At 40.1% G+C, this 13,265-nt stretch overlaps 1 protein-coding gene across 50 annotated transcripts in view; it reads left to right on the top strand.

Annotated features, from left to right (window-relative positions):
* The window catches only part of EPB41L3 (erythrocyte membrane protein band 4.1 like 3), a 227,614-nt gene that overhangs the window by 167,301 nt on the left and 47,048 nt on the right, over window positions 1-13,265 (top strand). For all 50 annotated transcript variants that reach the window (XM_069568419.1, XM_069568420.1, XM_069568384.1 and 47 more), the window contains exons 4-6: window positions 2,681-2,785; window positions 4,271-4,313; window positions 11,164-11,239. In XM_069568419.1, the coding sequence (XP_069424520.1) occupies window positions 2,681-2,785; window positions 4,271-4,313; window positions 11,164-11,239 (224 nt within the window). The remainder of the gene's footprint in view (window positions 1-2,680; window positions 2,786-4,270; window positions 4,314-11,163; window positions 11,240-13,265) is intronic.

The following is a 13,265-nucleotide window of genomic DNA, read 5'->3' as shown; positions in this document are numbered from 1 at the left end:
AAACCAATACAGTATTGTAAAGTAAAATAAAGTAAAAATAAAAATAAAAATAATAATAATAAATAAAACAAATTTAATTGAATGAATGAATTTTAATACTGTATTAAAGGTGTAAAATAGTGGAAAACTAAAAAGTATATGTATGTTTGTGTGTGTATAGACATAAATAGTGTTCAAATATGTTTAAGAAAAATAGTCTATTCAAGAGAAAGCTGTGAGTCACTGTTGTTCAGTTGCTAAGTCATGTGACCCCATTTTTTCACCCCATGAATTACAGCACACCAGTCTTCCTTGTCCTTCACTATCTCCTAGAGTTTGGTCAAATTCATGTCCATTGAGTCAGTGATGCCATTGAGCTATCTCATCCGCTATCACCCCCCCTTCCCCTTTTGCCCTCAATCGTTCCCAGCATCAGGGTTGTTTCCAATGAATGAGCTGTTTGCATTAGGTGGCCAAAGTATTGGAGCTTCAGCTTCAGTCCTTCCAGTGAATATTTAGGGTTGATTTCCTTGCTATCCAAGGGATTCTCAAGAGTCTTTTCCAGTAGCACAGTTTGAAAGCATCAATTCTTCGGTGCTCAGCCTTCTTTTTGGTCCAACTCTCACATGGGTCATTAATAGAAATCAAATGGTGAGGAGCCAGAAAAGTAAGAACCAGCTAGCACAGTGGTCTCTGCCTGAGCTAGCCTTTCCACCTGTTAAACAAAAGGAAGAAGACAGATCATTAAAATGATGTCCAAGGCTGCCTGCAGCATGATGAGAATAATTCTTCCACTGAGGGCCTGGCTGAGGTCCGCTGGGTCAAAGAAAGTAGAAGTTTCTGTAGAGGAAGGTTTATTTATTTAATTGCGTTTGTTTTTGCTCATTGAGAAAGTACGTGGCCAGACACTGGTGTTTATTTGTGTGTGTGTGTGTGTGTTGTGTATATTGTGTATTGCTTAAAGCAATAAAAAAGAGCAGGGTATTTTTTTAATTGTTTATTTATTTTGGCTACACTAGATCTTAGTTTTAACATATGGGATCTAGTTCCCTGACCAGGGATTGAACCCAGGTCCTTTACAGTTGGGAGTGGGGGTTCTTGACCACTGGACCATCAGGAAAGTCCCAGAGCAGGATATTTTAATGTTGTGTGTGTGGTGAGTTGCTTCTATCCTGTCTAACTCTTTGCAACCCTGTGGACTGTAGCCCGCCAGGCTCCTCTGTCCATGGGTTCTCCTAGCAAGAATACTGGAGTGGGTTGCCATGCCCTCTCCAGGGGAATCTTCCTGACCCAGGGATCAAACCTGCATCTCTTATGTCTCCTGCACTGGCAGGCTGGTTCTTTACCACTAGCACTGTTTTAGTACTAAGGATGTTTATCAGCCCCACAAGGAGCCGTGTTTGTTGTCCTACAACAAAAAGGCAAACTGAGTCCTACATTACATATTCTGCCACTTGTCAGTCACTGAGGCTGATAACAGCTGATGTTTGTGGGATGCTCGATGTGTGTAATCATTGGACCAAGTTTGAATGCTTTTGTTCTGGGAGATAGTAAAGGACAAGGGAGCCTGGCGTGCTGCAGTCCATGGGGTTGCAAAGAGTCAGACATGACCGAGTGAATGAACAACGCTGCAAAGAAGCAGATGGCATCAAACCCATTTTACAGAGGGAGAGAGGTCTGCACAGATGGAGGGGACATAAGGAAGATTCAGAATTAGGTTTATCTGTTAAAGCCACTGACATAGGCAGCAGCGAGACTGCCTCTCTCATCTAAGTCTTCTGAGCCTCTCTGTTCTTATCTCTTAAACTGGAGATCTTACCAATGGAAGCATCAGAAGAACCAGTTTGTGTTTTTGTGTGTGTGAAAACTTTATAATTTACTAAGAATTTTTCAGAAGTAACATGCCATTATTTACAAATATAAAATTTAAACTAGCAGGCGGCATTTTGTTGTCATACCATTTACTCATATCCGTTGAGTGTTAAGCAGTTTTGCTAACATGTAATTTATTTTCATACATTATTAAACTTTATTCAAATACAACATTGATTATTTAGCTAGCTATAAACCAGGCTTCACTTTTCTATCCTAAATTTATCTTTTCTCCTAAATAGTCATGCTTGAGGGGGCTGAGTAATTTCCAATATATTTGCGGTTGCACAGTAATACATACCACTTACAGATCTTCTGAATACTTTCTCTTTTGGCATGCGCATTGTTTATCAATTTTCTTATTTTTCTCTTACTGCATTAAATCTTAAAGACAAATATGCTTAATGTACAAGATGTGAAATGTTGCTGCTATACAAAGAAAAAGTAGTTTAGCTTAATTGCTGATGGTTAATCCATCTCAGATTCCAAGGCCAAGTTGAAAGAGCTTTGAAGTCTTACATGAAAACATAATAGATACTGTGTATCACCATAAATTAAGCTGATGGATTTTTTTCCCCAGATGATTGCCTTTTTTCCAGGCAAGAAAACTGGAGTGGGTTGCCATTTTACTACTCCAGGTGATCTTCCCAACCCAGGAATCGAAGCCACATCTCTTGCATCTCCTGCAGTGGCACCCCACTGAATTGATCACACCCACTCATCATTTACTGAACAGTTACAACAAGCAACATTTTAAAGTGTACCCGTTTTAATGGTAGCAGTTGAAGAACTTTTTTGGTAACTTGTTTTTCTGTTTTGTTCTTCATAGAAACGCTCCAGAGGCCAAGTGCTGTTTGATAAAGTCTGTGAACATCTGAATTTGCTAGAAAAAGACTATTTTGGGCTTACATATCGAGATGCTGAAAACCAGAAGGTGAGTGGTTCAAAGCAATAGAGAATCTTCTGGCTTCAGCTGCCCTTCACTGCAAGAAAGGGAACTGAAACTGAATCGGTAGATCATCTTCTCCACCCGCCCCTCACACCCCTACACCTCACATTTACTGTCTGAGGCCCTAAATGCTGTTTATCACCTTATTTCTTCATGAAGGAAATTATCGACAACTTCCTTCCATCTTGAGTCTTTTGGAAACAGGAAGTCAGTGTTTCTGCTCTTCATGCTTGAGTTCTTTATGCTTCCAGAAGAGCATTTTATATAGTGCTTTGGGGAGGGTATGATAATATTTCAGTGGATTTGAGCCGCTGAGAATCAAATACATTGATACACAGAAAGCATGTTCACTGGATGCTGTCTTATTGTTAATTCATCTTATTATGCTTTCATATTCTGGCTACATCACAATATGAGGTGGGTCTTGTCTTAGGTATCCAGTCTGCCTCTGTAGACTCTCACAGCTGGTGCAGCCTCTTTAGGCCTTTTCCTCATTTAGCCTCTCAACCACCTGAAAAATGAGGAAGAAGAAATTGTCTCCTTAATGCTGGAAACCGAGCCACCATGATTGTGTTCATAAATGTTACTTGTTTGGTTGTCATTCTGTGAATCATACTTAATCTTGACTGGATTCACTGGATGATGTCTTAACTTCATCATTAAATGCCTATGTGTTCTGATGAAGAAAATCATAAAGTCTCAAACAAGTGTTTGTTTGTTAGGAATGCATTTAAGAAGGTGCTTTAAAATCTATAATCACAGAAGTCACTACATGGGAAGCTGACCAGCTCGGACATCAGTGGGGTCACGTTACACGTAGCCAACTCTATGTGTTCTCAGGTTCTATATCTGCAGATTCAACCAACAGAAGATCAAAAATATTTTTTTAGAAAATTCCAGAATGTTCCAAAAACAGAATTTTAATTTGCTGGTGTACCAGCAGCTCTTTCTATTGCATTTCCATTGTATTAGGTGTTAGAAATAATCTAGAGATGACTTCAAGTATGTGAGGGGATTGCATAGGTCGTATACAGATACTGTGCTGTTTCATATCAGGGACTTGAGCATCCCCAGATTTCAGTGTCATCTGGGGTCCTGGGACCAATCCTCTGCAGTGACTGGGGGATGGCTGTATCTTCAGTTTTTTCTCCTCATTTGTTTGAACATAGAATCCGCCATCTTTTCTACTCTGTTTCTATGCTAGCTTGAATCCCTGAAGGCACTTGTAAAAGAATTTTGTCCAGCCTAAATCCTGCACATACACTCATCTTCTCAAGAGACAAGAGCCTGGGCCCTCTCGGGACGAGTGAAGGCAGCTGGACATACTAGGGGCAGGACCCAGCTGGGGCCCCTTCCAACAGCCATTCGCTGCTCCCTCCCAAATGCACTTAGCACATGTCTCTACCCACTCAACACGAAATCATTTCTGTTCTTCTCTGATTCATATTCAGACTCTCGCTTCTTTTTCAGAACTGGTTGGATCCTGCTAAGGAAATTAAAAAACAGATTCGAAGTAAGTTCTTTTGGATTATTTTGTATAGAAATGGGAGGGAGATTTTCAAACCGTGGGCTGATCTGAATTAGTACCTCATACCCACGTGGCTGGTGTGGGTACAGTATTTTGAAAGACAGATTGAGATCTCAAGTTTTATTTTTGGCAGGTTTGTCTGGCTCAGATACCCATCATCACCCTTTATGAATTATTACAACCTGGGAATAAAATGACATGACTTTTGACCTAGTCCCTTGCCTGTACACAGATGTGAGATATGATTTAATCAAGTGGTGCCCCCGTTGACAATCATTTTAAAGTTCCAAACTTAATTATTAATGTTATATTATGCCTAACCAAAGTATGAAAGGCAAGCAGTCAAGCTAGAAGTAACAGTCATTTAATAACAAGTCAGATTGAATTTTACTATCTGATGATAGCTTCTTTCCTTAGCCCCTAAAGGCAAATTAAGAAATGCACATTTCACATTTCCTAAAGGACAAAACAACTACAGGAGCAACACAGAAAGTTTAAAACAGGTAACTAATAAGTATTAGACAGGGTGCTAAATCTTAGTAGTAATTAAATGCTAATTAAAATGAGACATTTTTTCACCTATTCAGTGAAAATGGCACTGTAGCGTAGGGAGTTGAGAATGAGGAATTTTTTTTTTTAACCCTTTTCTATAGCTGTTGCTTTTTGCTATGGATAAACGGTAAAAGATAGATATTCTTTATACTTTCAAATAACTAGTTAATTTTTTCAAGCAGTTCATTTTTTATCAATAAAACCTAGTTTAATTTTCCAGAGCGAAGATTTTAAAATTTTAATAATTCCCTGCACTGGCAATTTTGTACTTAATTGGGAGAAATATAACCCTTTAAGAAGACACTTTTTGTCAATATTTATTAGAGTTTAAAAGGTACTTATTCTTTGACCCCTAATTTTACTTGTAGAAGTGTTATCAGTGTATGCGTTAGACAGGAGTATGTGCGTATGTACATGTAGGAAAGTTCATTGTAATACCACTGGCATAGCAGAGAACTGTTTCAACTTAAATATCCATGTATAAGGAAATGATTAAATCGATAATGAAACAGCCATACCTTGAAATACTAGGTAGCTATTAAATAGAATGAGATAGAATATAGTTTTAGCTCTCATTAGTGAGACCTTAAAGAAATAAATCATATTTGTTTAAACAGAATTATGCATAGGGACTTCCCTGGCAGTCCAGTAGCTAAGACGCCACGCTTCTGCTGCAGGGGGTGAGGAGGGTTCAGGGAACTAAGACTCCAACGTGCGGTGCAGTACTTTGCAGCAAGACAGAGTTACGCATGTATATAGGTATGTGGATATTTGGGAAGAGCATGAATGTTATTAATAGTAAATACCCCCCAGAGAAATGTCCCTGCAGGGTAAGGGGTTGAGAACAACTAATTTTTTCTTTAACCCTTTTCTGTAGCTGTTGCTTTTTACTATGGATAAATGGTAAAAGGTAGATATACTTTATAATTTCAAATAACTAGTTAATTTTTTCAAGCAGTTCATTTTTTTTTTGTCCATAGAATCTAGTTTAATTTTCCAGAGCAACTGATTCTATTTGGAGACAAAATTTAAGACCAGTTTATTAATAAAAACATCATTCCCATCGAAGTTGTCAACAGTTTACTATTAAAAGAGAAACAAATCTTTCTAGTGCCTTTGAATGTGTTGAGACCTCCAAATACCCGACATGCAAAGAAAAAGTAATTAGTAGTAAGCAGTTTGAAATGGTTTAATGCTAGGTAATACCTCAAAATAGTGAATTTTTCCTTAGATAGTAGAGAGCCTGGAATTATTTGTACAATGAAAACATCTTTACCACATTTTTTAGAAGAATTTGGTTTGGTGTCATCGCTAACAAGAAACTTTGATAATGAAGTAGTTCAATAAATTGGGATTGAAACCAGGGAAAGCTACAGGTGTGATAAGTAGGTAAAAACACACCTTTATCCAGAGAGGTCCAGTAAAAACTTTAAGATGATGAATATGTTCTGAGAACCTTTTTATGGAGTTATTAAAAGCAGATGTGCTGAAATATATTTTAGCATTTTGTGTGCTTTATTTAAGTTCTTTATAGTCACCTAATTAATAAATTACTATTTCATACTTGGGTGATTTATAGTCACAAAGCACTTTGAAAATATATTAAATGTTCAAGGATAAATCACAGTACTGTTGTAGGAAAGGCTGTATATATCAACAGGTAGTTTTTTGCTGTTAATGGAATTCTTTTTTTTTTTTTCCTCTCTTTATTTCCCATTTATCCCTTCTCCTACCTTTCTTTCTAAGAGACAATCTAAAGGGACAATCAGACATGAGATTTAAAGGAAATTTTCCTCATGTAGATTAGACAGTGTTTGTGACAGCAACATAAAACCAAGAGATAATTGTGCAGACAGAGGAGGCACAGAAAATTGGGATTTTGGGGAAATGGAATTTGGTGTTTTTATCTATATTTCTCATTGTTTCCTGTGTACTAAATACCTTCTTTCCAGCAAAGTTACATTCTGTTAGTATCAAGGCAGGAAAGTATTATCAGACCTCATGTAATTATTATACAATCACCTTCTCTTCTAAACACACATAATAAAAGGATATTTCCATTATTTTTATGTTGTTAGGCCCACAGTAGTTCTCTAGCATGAGATTTTTAAGATAATGACAATCTAGCTGATAGAGATTTTAAATCACAAATTTATGAGAAATAAAATGTTCTGAGCCTGTAGAGTTTGTGCTTATAAAAAATTCTTATTCCAGTCATCTTTTACGCCTAACAGATCTAAAATTTCTGAATCTACTATCTTAGGATATAGTGTGTTTACAATATAGTGATTTCATGATATAGAATGTATGATAGTCATTTATGCTATAAACGTAGTATATTTAGACATTTTAAGATTTGGCAGGCATGGAAGACTAAAGTTAGAATTTTTGCATAATAATGAATTCTCTTTAGTTTCAGTTTTCTAATTATCATAAATTTGTAATTTAAAAGCCTATATCAGTGTTATAGAATGTCATTTTTATGCATTGAGACTCCTCCAATTCCGAAGTTTCTAACCAGAGTCATCATCTGAGCAGATTCAGGCTCACAGGCCTATTTATGGCATAACCATAGCTTCTCAGTGATTTGTTCTTACCAAACTCTCTGTGGGGATATGTATTTCAGTTTAAATCTGCCTTGCATATTAATTTCAAATTTTATGCCTCATTTCACTGGATTTTTTCCCCTTGATTATGGTATAGGTTATATTTTCTTTAAGCTTTCCCACTTTTCAAAATAATGTCCTATGAGACCTCATTGTCATTTGAGTTATAGTCTTCAGTTCAGTTCAGTTGCTCAGTCATGTCCAACTCTTTGAGAACCTACGGACTGCAGCATGCCAGGCTTCCCTGTCCATCACCAACTCCCAGAGCTTGTTCAAACTCATGTCCATCGAGTCAGGGATGCCGTCCAACCATCTCATCCTCTGTTGCCCCCTTCTCCTCCTGCCTTCAATCTTTCCCAGCATCAGGGTCTTTTCCAATGAGTCAGTTCTTCACATCAGGTGGCCAAATACTGGAGCTTCAGCTTCAGCATCAGTCCTTCCAATGAATTCCTTAGGATTAGTGATTTTCAAAGTGTGGTCCCCAAGACCAACTGTATGAGAACCATAAGGGCGTTTATTGAAACCAAAAGTTCCTTGGCTGTGTTGCAGATCTCCAGAATAAAAACCTCTGAGTGTGGAACTTGTTGTTCTTCAGTCACTAAGTTGCGTCTGACTCTTTGTGACCCCATGGACTGCAGCATGCCAGGCTCCTCTGTCCTTTACCATCTCCCAAAGTTTGCCCAAATTCATGTCTGTTGAGTCAGTGATGCTATCTAACCATCTCTTCCTCTGCCGCCCCCTTCTCCTGCTGCCCTCAATCTTTCCCAGCGTCTGCGTCTTTTCCAGTGAGTCAGCTCTTTGCATAAGGTGGCCAGAGTATTGGAACTTCAATTTCAGCATCAGTCCTTCTAGTGAATATTCAGGGTTGATTTCCTTTAGGATGGACTGGTTTGATCTCCTTGTGGAGATCAGAGCTATGGAGTGGAGTAGAGTGGAGCCTAGGGACCGGCATTTTTACCAAGCCCCTCAGATGCTTCTCAGGCCCACAGTCCTTTGAAACTCACTTTCCTGTAATGAGGATTTTTGCATTGAAATATCTTGCTTCTATTTTTATTACCTCTTAGTTTCCAACTTACAGTGTTTACCCTGAATTTATTATGAGTTTGTTTAATTACATTGCTAAACGATTCATTGGATTCACTTTGAAGTGGATGAAAATTATAAAAGAGCAATAAATCCATTTCCCATAACTAATCCATTAGCTTTCATTCCAGTTGCTTGGGGGTGAGCCAGCTCCCATTGTAAACTTCACTGTTGGCAAGTGTTCTGTTTTAGCAGGAGGTGAACAGGGATCAATAGGAGAGTAAAATCAAACCAGATTATTTTTAGAATAACAGGAGGACTTTTTCGAGAACAGGGGGGGAAATAATCACTAAGAATATATTTGATTGACAGATATGTTATGACTTGTAACTCTTAGAGCCAGTGTTTTGGGAATATTTTCTGGGTGGTTTAGAAATGACATGAAACACCCAGTAATACCTGGTCCCATACTAAGTCCTTTGTAAGTCAGCTTAAGAGGGATCCTTGCCAGGTGGAAGTCTAAATGTAATACGAGTGATAACGTCGAGAACAAACCAGAATTAATAAATGGACCATGCTGTCGGTGACAGAAACACAGGTAACCTGTGCAGCCTGATCATGAGCTACTCAAGCAAGAGAACAGTGCAAAAGCTAGAGCTGGTGTGCACTTTTCATGCTGGCACTTTTCTTGTGAATATTTGGGAAGAACTCTGGGAGAGAACGGAGAAGGCACTGGCACCCCACTCCAGTACTCTTGCCTGGAAAATCCCATGGACGGAGGAGCCTGGTAGGCTGCAGTCCATGGGGTCGCGAAGAGTCGGACATGACTGAGCGACTTCACTTTCACTTTTCACTTTCACGCCCTGGAGAAGGAAATGGCAACCCACTCCAGTGTTCTTGCCTGGAGAATCCCAGGGACGGGGGAGCCTGGTGGGCTGCCGTCTATGAGATCGCGCAGAGTCCGACACGACTGAAGCGACTTAGCAGCAGCAGCTGGGAGAGAATGGAACTTCCAGGAGTCATGGAATGAGGCGGCAAGGTGGGGTGTATTAGAAGTCTAGGAAAGAGCTTTCCTGGTGGCTCAGTGGTAAAGAATCTGCCTGCCAATGCAGGGGTCATGGCTTCAATCCCTGGCCCGGGAAGATCCCACATGCTGAGGAACAACTAAGCCCCTGCGCCACCCCTGCTGAGCCTGTGCACCCCAGCTGGAGAGTAGCTCCAGCTCAGCACAACTGGAGAAGGCCCATGTGTAGCAGCAAAGACCCAGAGCAGTCACAAGAAAGAAAGTCTAGGAAAGTGTTTGAAGCATAAGGGTGGGACTGCAAGTGCACAAATCACAGAGCAAAAGGAAGAGCGAGGCTCAGAGGAAACGCCTCCAGCACCAAAGCTGGGAGACCCAGAGGCTCTTCTCTGCAGCCATTAAGAACCAGCAGGCCCTTACAGTGTGCTTACTGGGTGGAGAGAACAAATGAAAACAGTTCCCAGCCAGGAGCACCCAGGCCTCGGTAATATGCCACGTTAAAAGGTCAAATGGAAAGAGCAAGATGAAAATATGTGACAGGGTGACCACCAAGAGAGTAAATGTAGAAAAGAAGAAAAAAAATGTGATTTTTTTCCCCACATTTAAGGTAATAAACCCAGTTAGGTGTATATAAGTAGTGAAAGTGTTAAGTCGCTCAGTTGTGTCTGACTCCCTAAGACCCCATGGACTATGAACCGCCAGGCTCCTCTGTCCGTGGAATTCTCCAGGCAAGAATCCTGGAGTTGGTAGCCATGCCTTTCTCCAGGGGATTTTCCTGACCCAGGGATCGAACCAGGGTCTCCGCATCACAGGTGGATTCTTTACTTTCTGAGCCAGAGCTCAGGGAGGCTTGTGATGTCTCACATAAGTGTGTAGACCGGCCCGAGAGCAGGTGCCAGTGAGCTGATGTCTGGTTGACCTGCTTTCCCCCTGGAGAGGCCAGAGGAGATCCTAGAGGAAGAGGAATGGCAGCATGCAGTGAGGACCCATCCTGATCAGGGGATGATGAGGAGGGGTGGGTTTGGGAATGCACAGAAAATACCCTCAGTGTCACTTCAATCAGAAATTTCCCCGAGGAAGAAGAGAGCTTTCCAAATGACCCATAGGGCAAATCATCCCTTAATATGGGGACAGCAGACCTTCCCTGTAAAATAAAAATGTTTTGAATAGTCCCTTGACACGTATTATTGAGGATCTGACCTGTAGAAACAAAGCAGGCAAGACAAGGGAAACGGGGTTATCTCTGCAGTGTTGGTATGTGAGCTCCCCAGAACTTCAGAGGGTAGATCCAGTCAGCTCCAGACTTGTCCAATTGAGGCCTTTCTGTACCGGTTACTATTTTTCCCTCTTCCCAAAGCTTACCTTCGTCCATGAGAAAGGGAGCAAGTTTAGTCAATTTCCATGCTGGTTAGAAGCTCCAGTAAAGGATTTACTGGGGGAGAAGGCTAGAGACTGAATGAAGTTGCCGTGTTACCTACGGATTTCACTGAACAGAAAAGTCACCATTTTCCATGGATGATTCAGAGTTGCCAGTGAGTGAGTGCTTAGAGTTAGGACAGCTCTAGCTATCAGTTAGTATAAGTACAAAGGGATTATCTGCAATTTTGTTATAAATTTTTTCTCCTCTCCATAGGTGGTGCTTGGCACTTTTCGTTTAATGTGAAATTTTACCCACCAGACCCTGCCCAGCTCTCTGAGGATATCACCAGGTATTTGAAAGTTGGTTGTGAAAAAGACAGTCATGTTGGGGGCTGTGCTTCTCTTAAATTCCGTGGAAGGGAGCAGGCTTACACCTGGTGAGCCTCTTAGTCGTCCGCGCCCAAAGGGCAAACAGAAGACAGCTGAATGGGAGCAAACATCTGATAAGAAGATTTGCCGAATGGTATCTGTTCACAGTTGAGTCTTTGGTGTTAAGCTGATACTTCTTCTGCCTGACCCTGGTGGGAAAACACACGGAATTGAGATGCTGTCATCCTCCCACTACAGTCAAATTGGATGGGATTCAGCCTGAAATAATATGGCAACTCCTGGTGCTCCTGCTTTAAAACTGGGAAATGTGTCTTGAGATGCGTATGCCTTTGTATATAACCGTCTGATACGTTGGTGGGTGTTTTGTGTATTTGTGTATGTGTACACACAGGCATGCACACACACACAAATACACATAAACACATGCACATTTAAGAGTTTACCTTCCGTGCCTTCTGTATACGAGGAAATGATTCATTTGTTTTGGGGAAAGAACGTTAAGAAAGGAATATCAGTCTGGCCCGGTGGCTGAGCTTTGAGTGTAAGGAAGAATCTCTTTATGAAGTGATCCTGGGTTTGCTGCGTGTCTTTTTAGGCCTCTTCGAGTGCTTTCTGCTTTGAAGTCCCAGGTCTGCTCACTGTGTTTTATAGTAAGTTTATAAGCAGTCAGAGTGATACTGCACAGTGTGGCTATACATCCTTCTTGGCAAGCTTTTCAGGAAAGAGAAATTACTCAAAAAGTTTCAGTCACTTGCTATGATGAAAAATAATTCCAGTAGACATGTCGGAGAAGAGGAGAAACTAGTTCCAGAAGATTTCTTTTATATTTACATTAAATCAAAGAACAATTTATAATTTCTTATTTATATATACTTTCTAGTAATGCTGAGGGAACATTTAATTGTGGCTAGTTTGTGGTTGGACAGCCTGTATATACTTGGATATGGAATCTAGTGCAGGATTCCTTTCTACTTACATCATGTTTGTGGTTGTTCAGTTGCTAAGTCCTGTTCAACTCTTTGTGACCCCACGGACGGCAGCACGCCAGGCTCCTCTGTCCTCTACTCTCTCCTGGAGTTTGCTTAAATTCATGTCCATTGAGTCGGTGATGCTGTCTAACTGACTAGAACCTCTGAAATTTGTAGAAATTTTTGTATCTAGATTACACAGCATTTATATCATCAGCTTTTAAAGCCATATTGAGAGAGGACCTTAAGACTTAATCATAGCCCTCAGCTTTAGCAATTTGTTTCTAATGTGAAAAGTGCAAGGTATATTTTTTATCATTTATACTCATATGCTGGGCCGTGAAGAGTATCATTAAAATTCATCAATGTTCCCATTTACCATGGAGTCTTCTGCAATTAGTGTTATATCTGTAACTCTTAGAAGCAAAATAACAGAAGATAAAAATCAACTATTAATGGAGATATTTAATATTGGCAAAATTATACAGAAGGTGTTCGGGTTTCCCCCAATTTAAAATTGTTTACTTTTAGTGATGAGATTTTAAGTATGAATTCTTCAAAGTTAGTCTTCCTAACAGTTGAATAAGTTATCTACATTTTTAAAAATGAGACTTTAACACAGGAGAAGGCATCCACTCTAAAGAGGCCCTCATTTCAGGACGCAGGAGGTGGCAAGCCATGTTTGTGATGGCACAGCCATCCTATGCCTTGGTCCTATGGCAGGACCTTTCATCTAAATAGCAAAATGAGTCTTCCTTTAGGCTTTGGGGTCTCATCATTATATTTAAGAGCACTGTTTTAATATTAGAATTGCCTTCCCCCTACCCAGAGAGTTTGACCTTCAACATTACCCTAATGTTAGAGGAACAGTCTGTAGGTTTCCGTTACCCTGTGCATCATGAATGCATCTGTGTTTGATGACAAACGTGGAGTTGCCACTAGATGCCCTTAAATGTTACATTTTGTGGCCAAGTATATCTTCCCTTGGTATGGAGAGCCAAATAGAGATGCTGGACAG

This window comes from Ovis canadensis, chromosome 23, assembly GCF_042477335.2.
Source record: "Ovis canadensis isolate MfBH-ARS-UI-01 breed Bighorn chromosome 23, ARS-UI_OviCan_v2, whole genome shotgun sequence".
NCBI classification, from domain to species: Eukaryota; Metazoa; Chordata; class Mammalia; order Artiodactyla; family Bovidae; genus Ovis; species Ovis canadensis.
The sequence above is the reverse complement of the archived record's forward strand: the minus strand, read 5'-3'. Positions and strand labels throughout refer to the sequence as shown.